We start from the raw sequence: 13,099 nt of genomic DNA, 5'->3' as shown, positions 1-13,099 counted from the left end.
CATCGATGTGTCCAGGAGTTGACTATCAGCAAATCTGTGGTGGCTTTGACTAAAGTGGTAGGGGCCATGTGGCTCTTCTTCATGGACCTCTCATCCATCAGTAGGCTTGTACAATTCATGGCAAAGGTAGATCCTTAATAGAGCAAGCGGATGGGTGCCTGGCTGGCTCAGTCCATGGAACGGGTGGCTCTGGATCTCAGGGTTGTAGGTTCGAGCCCCATGCTGGGTATAGAGATTACTTAAAAATAAGATCTTAAAAAAAAAAAAAAAAAACAAGTGGAAGCATACAGGCTTCTGACAGTGACTGGCACACTGCCACCTACACCTCACTCTGTTGGCTCAATCAAGTCATATGGCTAGGCCCAGAGTCAGAGAGGAGGGCACCCCAGTTATGTAGCAATGGGTACAGGGAGGGATTTAAAAAATAATAGTTGAACCTTTTTTTTTTTTCTTGCACAATCTCCTGGTACCATTATAATCCTAAAAATATGCAACTCTTATATTTTGTTTTTCAGAGACATTTCACTGTGTTTGCATTCAACTTTCCCTCCTTGGACACACTACACACCATCTATAGCCAAATTCTTAACTTCCATTTCCAGCAGCAAGCATTTGGTCCCTCAGTTCTCAGGAGTAGCCCCTCTTTGATACAGGCAACAATCGCATTTCATCAGATGATGACACAAAACTTTTTACCCACAGCTGTTAAATTCCATTACCTGTTTAATCTGCGAGACCTATCAAACATCTTCCAGGTATCTTGACGGCCCTGGGTTATGCATCTTGGGTGGAGGAATGATTATAGTAATATTAATGGTGTTCATTTCTGGAACTTAATTTAAGAGAATGCTGTATACTTTTGTGGGTGTATTCTTTGATTTTTAAACCATAAACTTCTCTGTGAAGTATGGATGGCAGGTTTATTCCCATTTTATCAATGGGACTAGTGGTTTCCCTAGGTTGTGTAGCGACTTAGGTCCATGTATTCCATATAAATATTTGAGTGCCTCATTTTGTGCCAAATGAGGGGGATCGTTTGTTATTTGTTTATATTTATGCAGTGTGATTTTTAAACATCCATCAAAAGCAGCTTGAATTTCTTACACTGCTTAATTATTTTGATTTGACCTTGACACTTACTTTGCTTACCTGGTACAAGGACAGCGTTTATGTGTTTGGTTTAGAAAGGAAATTCCAAAGAGGGGATTGAAACATGGAGTTAAAAAAAAAGTTAACTGGTATGATCTACTTATACAGTAAAAGTGGTTGGAGGGTTATTTATGGCCTGTCATTCCGCAACTGCCTCACGACCGTAACACCACACCAGGCGCCAGCTTCCTGAGGATGTGGGCCACTCATTCTCATGGCCGTCATTCTAGCACCTGCTGGAAAGACTATGCTCAGTACGGTGTGGTTTAAAAGTGGATTTTTAATCTTAGGGTAAAAAGGGGAAGAAAGGCCATAGGTGACATGGGATGAGAGGCCTGGTCACTGCTTATGTTCGGGCTCTCAGGTACACCCGACATCACCAAACGTTGGTTTAGCACTTGCAACTACTTGTCGACAACTCGCTGTGTTCTCTCCTAAGTCTAGAGCCAGCCGACTCTCTCGCAAAGACGCGCTTCTGTGTGAATCCAAGATAGTGGAGGGCAGTGTTGAAGGAGGGCGGGAGGCAAAACGTTTTGGTGCTGATTCCGCATCTACCCACAAAGTGTGATTTTGGGCAGTTTACTTTTGGTGTCGTTTTCTTCATCTGCAAAATGGAAGGGTTAGATGAACTGATATCAGACGGTATTAGAATTCTAAAAATTTGATACTGTGACATTCATGGTAGCTGTTTATAAAACAGTTTGGGGAAACTTGATCTGTTGAAAGACTTAATAGACGCGAGTCCTCTAATGAGGTGTTTATTTCCGGGGCTGGCTTTTGAAATACAGTCTTAGCTACGTTCCAAAACTGGGTATAATGCTAGTAAATTTTTAAGATATTACTTACCAGAGAGTAAAACTACCAGTATAATAATTCTACTGACAATATTTCTTTTGAAGTAATAAATTACTAAATTTAGTATACAGTTAAAATGGTGAAGGAAAATACTATCTTGGAGTGTTATCAGTTTCTGAGTTTTTAATTTTTCCCATTCTTTCTTTGTAGGGGATTTTATTTGCTTCTCCTGAATGCTTAAAATGTCCAAATGATTTAATACGCCTGTGGCTTCACGAATCTTCGCGTGTTTATGGAGACAAACTGGTAGACCCAAAGGATTGTGATTTGTTTCAGAAAAAAATGCTGGAAACTGCTTATAAACACTTTGAAGTAAGCGTGTGGAGTGTCAGAGGTGACCATTCACTCTGGCACTAACTGGTGTCAGGGCAGAGTTAGATATGCATGTGAATGAATTGTGCAGATACTTACCTTGCTTGGAACCATGTGATTCTGGAATGTACACCGTCTGTGCTTGGGAACATCCCACCTACCTGTTCATGGACTGACCTGCATGCTCTTCCCTTGACGGGCCCCTGCGCTTCCAGATGAATCATTCTGGATGGCTGCTGTGACTATCCTTGTCTTTTCCTCCTCCTGCAGGGTGCAAATGGTTATGCGCTGCTTCAACAGCCCCTCATCTATTGCCACTTTGCACACGGTGGGCAAGATCCACGTTACCTGCCGGTGAAGGACTGGGAGGTGCTGAGGACAGTTCTTACAGAAGCCTTAGACAGCCACAATGAGCTGAATGCTGTCATGAACCTGGTTCTGTTTGAAGATGCCATGCAGCATGTGTGAGTTGACAAGTCGTGATGGTTTTTCACAATGTAAAAATGGCTGGGTCACCACAATCGTTGTTTGACTGTAGATCATACTCAGTACTCTGAGCTGGTAGTTCTTATCTCTCATTTGCCATCCAGTATAAAACTGTAAGTGTCTCTGTAAGTTAAGTCACCATCTTTTTTTTATTTTTCCCAGAGAACTTTTTTTTTTCATTTTTGTTTTTTTATCTACATCCAAGTTAGTTAGCATATAGCACGACAATGATTTCAGCAGTAGATTCCTTAACGCCCTTTACCCATTTAGCCCATCCGCCCTCCCACAAGCCGTCCAGTAACCCTCTGTTTGTTCTCCATATTTAAGAGGCTCTTATGTTTTGTCCCCTCCCTGTTTTTATATTATTTTTGCTTCCCTTCCCTTGTGTCCATCTGTTCTGTGTCTTAAAGTCCTCATATGAGTGAAGTCCTATGATATTTGTCTTTCTCAGACTAAAGTCACTTAGCATAATAACCTCTAGTTCCATCCACAGAGTTGCAAATGGCAAGATTTCATTCTTTTTGATTGCCAAGTAATACTCCATTGTGTGTGTATGTATGTATGTATATACATATACACATGTGTATATGTATATACATGTACATATATGAACGTATGTATACATACATATATGTGCATGTATATATACATGTATGTATGTATATATATTATAACATACAGTACTCCATTTGTGTGTGTGTGTGTGTATGTATACATACACACACACACACACACACACCCCGTCTTCTTTATCCATTCATCCTTCAATGGACATTTGGCCTCTTTCCATACTTTGGCTATTGTCAAAAGTGCTGCTATAAACATTGGGGTGCATGTGCCCCATCGAAACAGTACACCTGTATCCCTTGGATAAATACCTAGTAGTGCAATAGCTGGGTCCTAGGGTAGTTCCATTTTTAATTTTTTGAGGAACCTCCATAGTGTTTTCCAGAGTGGCTGCACCTGTTTGCATTCCCACCAGCAGTGCAAAAGAGATCCTCTTTCTCCGCATCCTTGCCAACATCTTTCGTTGCCTGAGTTGTTAATTTTAGCCATTCTGACAGGTGTGAGGTAGTATCTCATGGTGGTTTTCATTTGTATTTCCCTGATGATGAGTGATGTTGAGCATTTTTTCATGTGTCAGGTGGCCATCTGGATGTCTTCTTTGAAGAAGTGTCTATTCATGTCTTTTGCCCATTTCTTCACTGGATTATTTGTTTTTTCGGTGTTGAGTTTGGTAAGTTCTTTATAGATTCTGGATACTAACCCTTTATCTGATATGTCATTTGCAAATATCCTCTCCCATTCTGTCAGTTGCCTTTTAGTTTTATTGATTGTTTCCTTTGCTGTGCAGAAGCTTTTTATTTTGTTAGGTCCCAATAGTTCATTTTTGCTTTGGCTTCCCTTGCCTCCGGAGACATGTTGAGTAAGAAGTTGCTGCGGCCAAGGTCAAAGAGGTTTTTGCTTGTGGATTTTGATGGCTTCCTGTCTCAGGTTTAGGTCTTTCATTCATTTTGAGTTTATTTCTGCGTATGGTGTAAGAAAGTGGTCCAGGTTCGTTTTTATGCATGTCGCTGTCCAGTTTTCCCAGCACCATTTGCTGAAGAAACTGTCTTTATTCCATTGGATATTCTTTCCTGCTTTGTCAAAGATTAGTTGGCCTTATGTTTGTGGGTCCATTTCTGGGTTCTCTATTCTGTTCCATTGATCTGAGCATCTGTTTTTGTGCCAGTACTGTACTGTCTTGATCATTACAGCTTTGGAATGCATCTTCAAGTCCAAGGTCACATCTTAGTAATGTCATATGTCAGTATACTATTTTCTGATGTGTGGTCACAGCCATAATTTCATTTCACTGCAGCCCTGTTAGGTAAGAAAACTAAGAAAGAGGAAGGCATGGGAGATATTCAAAGCCATAAGGTTCTTAAGGGGCAGAAACAGGATGAAGTGAAACTGCTGGTCATTGGTAAATCCTGTTTATGGAGTGCCTCCCGAGTGCTAAACAGGAACAGTGTCAGGCTTTTCACTACTTTTGTGCAAATTAGAAAAGGAAAGGGGCATGTTTGCTTGGCAGAAAATTAGATGCCCCTGTTCCGGTGTAGAGTTTGGCTGAGAAGGCTCTCTCTAACCTCCTAGACTGGGTTTTTTGGGCAGTGCACAGATCATGCAACCATCCATAGCTCCCTTGCTGTCAGACAGGGTTGTAAGGCACTAGGGATACAGCAGCAAACAAGATAGTCTAGTCCTTACTCTAGTTGGGCTTATATTTTAGTGATACTGAAAGACACTTATAAGGATATGAAGAAATAAGCAAGAAAAATGTCGGAAAGTGATATGTCATGCTAGGAAATAGATTGATTCCAAGTACTAAGTATGTACATTCCCAAAAAGGGTCTGGGTAACTCCGTGAGGAGGTGATATTTAAAGTGAGATCAAATGGTAAGCAGGAACTAAGCATAGAAAGATTTGAAGGAAGAACATTCTAGGTAAGGGCATATTTCATGTGACCCCAGGGTTGAAGGTTCAAAAACAGAAAAGGGGTCATCATGGCTGCAGCATGGAGAAAAAGTGGAGAGAGCAGTGTATGACACGGAAGGAGAAGCAGCAGTGGGTCTTATTGGTGCCAGTTTTTTCCTTGTTACCAGAGGAAGGAGTTCCAATTTTATTCTACGTGCAGTGAGAAGCTTTTCAACAGATTTGAGCACAGGAATGACAGTATTTGTGGAATAGTCTCAGCAGCTTGCTATTGCTGCTGCTGTGTAGGAAGCAGGGTACGTCTTTACGTCCATTATTGTTCTCCTGGTCACCATCATTGGTCACTGCTCTATTCGTTTGCTAGCATTGCTGTCACAAAATGCCACATATGGATGGTTTAGATTAACAGACATTTATTGCCTCACAGTGGAGGCCAAAAGTCTGAAATTGAGGTGACAGAGAGCCACGTTCCTTCTGAAGGTGTTATGAAGGAATCTGTTCCAGAATTCCCTCCTAGCTTCTGGTAGTTCCTTGGCTTATAGCAGCTTAACTCCAATCCGCACATGGTATTCTTTCTCGGTGCATGTCTCCTTCCAAATTTCTCCTTTTTATAAGGACACTGGTTGGATTGCATAAAGGGTCCACCTTACTACGTAACATAACCAATTTCTTCCTCAGTGACCCTGTTTCAAAATAAGCTTACATTCTGAGGTACTAGGGGTTAGGACTTCACAATATAAATTTGAGGGGATACCTTTCAGTAGATAACACTGGCTTTTCCAAAGTGAAAGATTCCAACAATCTTTCTGGCAAAGATTAAAATAATGAAATCATGGTTAAAAATAAGTCAAGAAAGAAGGAAGTATGGGAAGAAGGAATTTGGAACACACACATACACATGAAAGGTGGAGAATCCAGTTTTTAGAAGTTGCTCTTGAAAATGTTTATAGCCCAAGTGCTCAAGAAGAACTTTGGAGACCTCCCCATCATGAGTTATTATAAGCATGTTAAGTATTGATAGTTTCATTGATCCCTTTGTGGTTGCAATCCTCTGGTTATGCCATGGTTTCAGTCAGAATTTGACCATGGTGCTAATTGAACTATTAATAACAGTGTTCCTGCTTCGGCTGGGATACACTGTGTATGTACGTTATGGGGCAGGTGAAAGATCTCCTGCTGCTGCTGGAGGAGAGACTCTTGTCACAAAATCCTTCAACCTGGGCTCCTCAGTGGCCTAAAAAGGAGGACTGTTTCTTTGATCAGGGAGTATGCTGAGTGACTCAGGGTGAGAGATGACTTCACAGCACGTCCTGGAGGGCTTGCAGAAAGGAACTTTGCTTAAGAACCTGGTGAGGTACAAACGTCGAAGCAAATGTTAAAATGAAAGGGAAACTGCTTTGTAACTTCGGGCTTGACCTGCATTAGAGTAGTTTTTCGGCTTTCCTGAGGTGATTTTGTTGTGTGGTCATGTAAGGTAAAACCCACTGGAAGGGCTAAGCTTGTAAAATTAAGCTGTCTTTTTAGTTACTGAAGGCTTTCAGTGGAGAGGTGCCATTCCCAGCATAAGTGATCCCAGCTTTGTTTTATCTGGAAGTGCTTTTGTGAAAACCATCTAGGTGGATCATCGAAGGCTGGAAGTTGACATTCAACCTAGAACTGACGTGATGCTGTCTGATTTTTTGCATGTGGGTGTCTGTATGCTTATATTTTGGGTTTTTGCTGTTCTTGGTATTCATAACATAATTATGACATATTTCTTCAAGATGATGTTAAAGCTAGCTTATTCGTAACTGTAAAATGTGGGGATGATATCAGTAGCTTAGTCTTTCAGAATCTCCTCAATAATACAGAGCAAGGGACTAGTTGGACTTGCTGGAGATATAATTCAGTGATTCTGAAAGATTCCAGTAAATTTTCTAGAGTGCCCAAGGACAGACAGAGCTTTAGTGCAAAGGAAGTAAGAATCGTAGAGACAGGTGTTTAATCTGCGTGAAGTCAGTCACATGTGAGATATTTGTTGATCAAAACAAATCCATTCTTTCCAAAGTAATTTCACAGCGGAAGTTTCTGGCACAAGTTGCTGGACCTGGATGCTGGTGAAGTTGGGGTCTTTCTTGCTAATCGGAAAAACTTGGCACTTGACGAAAAGGCCTTGTGTATGGACAGAAAGAAAGCGGTGAGTCCAAGATGTGGTTAGCAGGACAGTTTGTTAGGCCTCCAGTGTGAGGGCACAGGGAGGGAGCATCCTTGATGTGGAAGCAGATGAGAGAGGACTTAAGGTTTAAAATAAAAATTCAGGTTCAGTGTGTAAAAACGTTTCTAAAAAGTAAAGGAGACCTAGTCCCTAAGCTCATCAGCCTTGAGTGTGCCTTCTCTCTCCAGGTGCCGCATCAGCCGAATCCTTCGCACCCCTCAGGGTCACGCGCTTTTGATCGGAGTGGGCGGCACTGGCAAGAAGAGCTTGTCCCGCCTGGCAGCTTACGTTTGCAGCATTGAGGTCTTCCAGGTCACTGTGACCCAAGGCTTCGGAATCCAAGAACTCCGGGTGAGTGAGGGTGGCAGGTGGTCCCTCTGCCCTCCTGCCTGGTCGACAAAGCAGGAGCTGGTAGCGTGCCTGTGTCAGCTCTGACTCCCCGATTTGGCCAATGCTTCCCCCGCCAAGAGGGGGAAAGTTTCTGCTGATTTAGGTACCTTTGTCTCTTCAGGGTAAATTTAGTAATAGTAAAATTCTATAAATGCTTATAGATATATAAGCCTATAAGCCTATAGACCTGACTCAGAAAATACTGTATTAAATACTTGCTTATAGGGGCCTCTGGGTGCCTCAGTCAGTTCATCATCCGATTCTTGATTTAGCTCAGATCATGACCTCACGGTCATGGAATCAAGCCCCACATCAGGCCCTGTGCTGACAGCACGGAGCGTACTTGGGATTCTCTCTCTCTCCCTCTCTCTTTCTGCCTCTACCTCTCTCTCAAAATAAATAAATAAACATTTTTAATTTAAAAAGTACTTACAACCAACATGGTTTTTCCTTTGTATTGACCACACTTGCTGTTCAACACTTTTAGTATTCCTATATAATGAAGGGGCAGAAAAAGATACTGCCTTCACAAATGCAAGTAGATTTCTTCCATTTTGAATGAATCATGAAAATGATTCATTGACAGGAATACGTGTGCTTTTTAAAAATTGGTTTTTTAACTTGGTGTGATGAGCACTGGGCATTGTAAGTAAGCGATGAACCCCTGAATTCTGTTCCTGAAACCAATATGCACCGTATCTTGGCCAACTAAAATTTAAATTAAAAAAAAAAATTGGCTTTGGGGTGCCTGGATGGCTCAGTCAGTTGATCATCTGATTTAAGCTCAGGTCATGATCTCATGGTCCGTGAGTTCAAGCCCCATGTCGAGCCCTGTGCTGACCTCGGATTCTGTCTCTCCCTCTCTCTTTGCTCGTTCCCCACTCGCACTCTCTCTGTCTCTCAAAAATAAACAAACATTAATTTTTTTTAAATTTGGGTCTTTAATCAGAACTGTACTTACAAAGTAATATTCAAGGTTTGTGGAAAGTGACGTGTGGGTGAAATGTGGGCATTTTCACCCAAAAAGGGAAAATAAATCACATGCTTTCAATATTTCTAAGCAAAACTAAGTATATAACCAAATAAAAACTGTTTTCCCTGAAATAGTCAGTTGTTGAAATGAGCAGATTTTTCCTTTTACCACGTTGCTTGGCAAAGGCATCGCCAAATTCATTTTCGGACTAGTAGGAGGGAGTTATCCGTCAGCCACTGATTTTCATCCCTATGTTCCATTAAGCCCCAGACATGGCACTCATCGTTGTATTGCCAGAGATGGAGGTGATGTCATGCTGCTGACCCCCATGTGGGGTCTCCGAGAGGAAAGAACATGTAGGTAGACAAGGGGAAAGTACAACATGCCTCTTCCTCGCCGTCGTTACACAGTGCTTCCCAGCCCACACAAACATAGCACCATCGCAACATCACATCAGCATCGCAACAATGCATGAATGATGGCCTCCTTTCCTTACAGGTAGATCTTGCCAATTTGTACATCAGAACTGGAGCCAAGAACATGCCCACTGTGTTCCTGCTGACAGATGCCCAGGTTCTAGATGAGAGCTTTCTCGTGCTGATTAATGACTTGCTGGCATCAGGTGATTAAATCAACACATTCCTTGAAAGATCTTCCCCCATGACAAATTATCTGTAGTTGCAGTGAACTTTAAAGAGAGATAATTTGTCTTTGAGGTGTTTGCTGGGACAGTCTTTGGGGAGAAACCCATAAACCTAACTAATTTGACGTGTATTGCTTTCTTAGTCTGCTTACAGTTGTAAGGTGCTTGGAGGAGCCTTGAGGAAAGTAGTAAATGTTATTCCTACACGTACGCGCTCAGTGGGTGTGTCCATCACAGCTCGTTCCCCGAGTGCCATGTGGCTTGTAAATACAAAAAAGAAAAAAAAATTGAATTGCATTTCTGATTTCCAACTCTTTATCATTTAAACTGAACTTTGTATTATAAAGCAATCCAAGCATTAAAAGGTCTTATCTAAAATTGAAATTGTAACTGCCTTTCAGTAACTCTACTCACTCCTTTGGGGGCAGGAGAAATTCCAGATCTGTTCAGCGATGAAGATGTAGACAACATAATTTCTGGAGTTCGTAATGAAGTTCGTGGTCTAGGCATGGTGGACTCCAGAGAAAATTGCTGGAAATTCTTTCTGTCCAGGGTGCAGCTACAGCTCAAGGTAAGAAACACTTGCTTCCATGCATAATGTTTAAAACCTGCCATTGGAACTCTGACATGGTTCGCCTTCACGGTGCATACCATGAGTTTGAATTTCATCCATTCGGTTTGAAAGGATGTTTGTATTTTTACATGCCCATGTCTGGAGTATACCTTCCGAAGGTTTCCCTTATGCTGAGCATCTATAAAGCATTGCACCGAGCAGAGTGCATGCTGTTCGACTGAACTGGACGTGGTCTTTGTCCTGGAGGAGCTGACACTGCTCAAGGAGACAAGAGCCCTTACAAATAACTCTAGTATGGGACTGATGTGTGTATTACCGTGAGTTATAGGCAAGCACAGCATCGTTCCCTGCAGTGGGCTCTCCTAGAGGAAGTGACACGCCATGCCTCAGGCATGGATTGGAATCCATGGGGAAGCGCTGGGTGGGGAGGATTCTTCAGGGAGAGGACATAACAATTTATGTAAGTGTAGGGTTGGACTGTCCTGTAGACCTTTGGAGAAAGCCAAGATTGCCCTGAATAACCAGAACACAGGGTTTGTTTTAGGGGAAGAAGGTGGATCAGGCTGGGAAGTAAGTTAGGATGAGGTAAAGGGTTGTAAATCATGAAGGCAGCCGTGGGAGACGTTGGATTAAGGAACTGAATTATGTCAGTACTTCAAGGCAAGCAGTTCAGGTGTATTAACCAGACGATCTGAGTGTCAATGGAGGTTCTTCCCTCCAGACTGCTCTGTGCTTCAGTATTGCTCATAGGGATATAATATAACCAAATACTAGCCTCAGGAAAGATCAAGTATTCTAAGACATACCTCCAAATTCATGGCAGGAAGCCAATTTAAGGAAAATTCAGGCTTCCTGGTATAGACATGGTTAGTAACCTAGCCACTTTCCACTTTGCTGTTACTTCTAGAATGCCAGGCCTGTCGGGCAAGTAACAGGCTCCAAGATTCAGTAGAGCCTGGAAACGACAAGGAAAGGGGGTGGGGAGTGTGGCAGCCATGAATGTACCTCCCCTTGGAGAGATTGTAAGGTTCTCTTCTGCCCTGCTCTTTTAAATCCCACATTAATCTTACTGAGCAATGGTGGGCTGACGTTAGATCAGAATTTACAGTTCACTTGCCCAAAGCATTTTCTCCCCATCAAGATGTTACTAAGAATATTTTTGCTAGGTCATAACAAGGCGAGAGATTTCTCCCTGTTCCATGGTGGTACATTTGGATCACATTTTCTTGATGAAATGGAAAACAAGTACAATAATAGAATTTGAGATGGTAATGTTGTAAATCATTATCAAAGTCTGTTCTTAGAGCAACAAAATCAGCATTACCTAGAAACTTTCTATAAATGCAAATTTGGGTACCTGGGTGGTTCAGTCTGTTGTGCCTCCAACTCGATTTTGGCTCAGGTCATGATCCCAGAGTCCTGGGATTGAGCCCCATTTCGGGCTCTACGCTGACAGCATGGAGCCTGCTTGGGATTCTGTCTTTATCTCTCTCTCTGCCCACTTCATACGTCATGGGACACCTGAGTGGCTCAGTCATTTGAGCATCTGACTCTTGATTTCAGCTGAGGTCATGATCCCAGGGTCATGGGATCAAGCCGCACGTCTGGCTCCGCACTGAAAATGGAGCCTGCTTAGGATTCTCTCTGTTCCCCTGCCATTCCCAGTTAGTGTGTTCTCTCTTTATCAATCTCTCTCTCAAAAAAAAAAAAAAAGACCAAGTTCTCCAGTTCCACCCCAGATCTCTTGAATCAGAAACTCTGCATGGGATCCACAATGTATGTTTTAATAATCCCTCTGGGTACGGCTGAGGCACACTGAAATTTTGAGAACCATTGTTAAAAATAATGCTAAAGTGAGCATTCTTTACCTACATCTTTTATATACAACTTTGCTTTTATCCATAGGATAAATTCCGAAGAGAATTGCTAAGTTCAGTTGTTACAGCTTACAGTGTTTTGTTTTGTTTTTAGTTTATTTATATATTTTGAGATAGAGGGTGAGAAAGGGGCAGAGAACGAGAGAGGGAAAGAGAATCCCAAGCAGGCCCTGTGCTGTCAGTACAGAGTCTGACGCGGGGCTCGAATTCATGAACTGTGAGGTCATGACCGGAGATGAAACCAAGAGATGGATGCTTAACCAACTGAGCCACCCAGGTGCCCCATTACTTATGGCTTATAGTGGTTTTAAAACACACCTGCCAGTTCTTTGATGTGCTTTTTACACACACAGGTAGCGTCTAATTCCTTTCTTCTTGAATCAGGGTAGGCTTACAAGTATGGGAATGCAGACATGCTGAGTACCTTCTGAGGCTAAGCTATAAAGGGCCCACTTTTCCATTGACTTGCACGTGTTTTTTTTTATAAGATTTCTATGTATACAAAGCAATTAGTCTTATATATGTATTTCATATATTTTTCCAATTCTCATTTGTCATTTAAATATACATACAATACATGTTTGTTTGTTTATAACTTTAAAGTTTTAAGAAGTTTTTTATTAGATGAATCAGTGTTTTCCATTATGGATTTGGAGTTGATTGTGAACTTAGGGAAGTTTTTCTCTCCAAGATTATAAAACTCTTCCCTAGAAGCAGTGAGAATTCAGCTGGACAGCAAATAAGAGAATATCCCCAAACTTAGAGACCTATGCTTTATCCTGTTTCCTTTCTGCCAACGCTTTTCCTCACGCTTCCTGCTTCGTGACCACCACATGAGTGCAGTGGGGTCTGTATTCCAGATAGGAAGACAGAGGGGGAAGGCAATGTGGGAGTTCTCTGAGTGGGAAACCAAGGCTTCCCCCCAAGACCCTATGCTGACGTCTTAGTGGCCACAAGTGTGTCACCTGCCATTTCTACCTACCAGGGAGTCTGGGGAAGTGAATTTTTGATCTTGTCACATGGCCTTTATGGATAAAATTAGAAGTGGATTTTGGAATAACAGCAGATTCCATCATTCCAATACCTTTATGTTTTATGTTTAAAACTTTGCTATATCTAGGGGCGGGGGGGGGGGGGGTGCCTGGATGGTTCAGTTCGGTTGGGTGTCCAG

At 42.0% G+C, this 13,099-nt stretch overlaps 1 protein-coding gene across 2 annotated transcripts in view; it reads left to right on the top strand.

Moving 5' to 3' along the window:
• The window catches only part of DNAH11 (dynein axonemal heavy chain 11), a 349,268-nt gene that overhangs the window by 198,777 nt on the left and 137,392 nt on the right, over window positions 1-13,099 (top strand). For both annotated transcript variants that reach the window (XM_053218315.1, XM_053218314.1), the window contains 6 exons: window positions 516-755; window positions 2,155-2,316; window positions 2,587-2,780; window positions 7,660-7,822; window positions 9,333-9,456; window positions 9,906-10,048. In XM_053218315.1, coding sequence (XP_053074290.1) covers window positions 516-755; window positions 2,155-2,316; window positions 2,587-2,780; window positions 7,660-7,822; window positions 9,333-9,456; window positions 9,906-10,048 — 1,026 coding nt within the window. The remainder of the gene's footprint in view (window positions 1-515; window positions 756-2,154; window positions 2,317-2,586; window positions 2,781-7,659; window positions 7,823-9,332; window positions 9,457-9,905; window positions 10,049-13,099) is intronic.

The sequence above is a fragment of the Acinonyx jubatus genome, chromosome A2, assembly GCF_027475565.1.
Source record: "Acinonyx jubatus isolate Ajub_Pintada_27869175 chromosome A2, VMU_Ajub_asm_v1.0, whole genome shotgun sequence".
Taxonomy (NCBI): domain Eukaryota; kingdom Metazoa; phylum Chordata; class Mammalia; order Carnivora; family Felidae; genus Acinonyx; species Acinonyx jubatus.
This window is presented reverse-complemented; position numbering and strand designations above follow the sequence as displayed.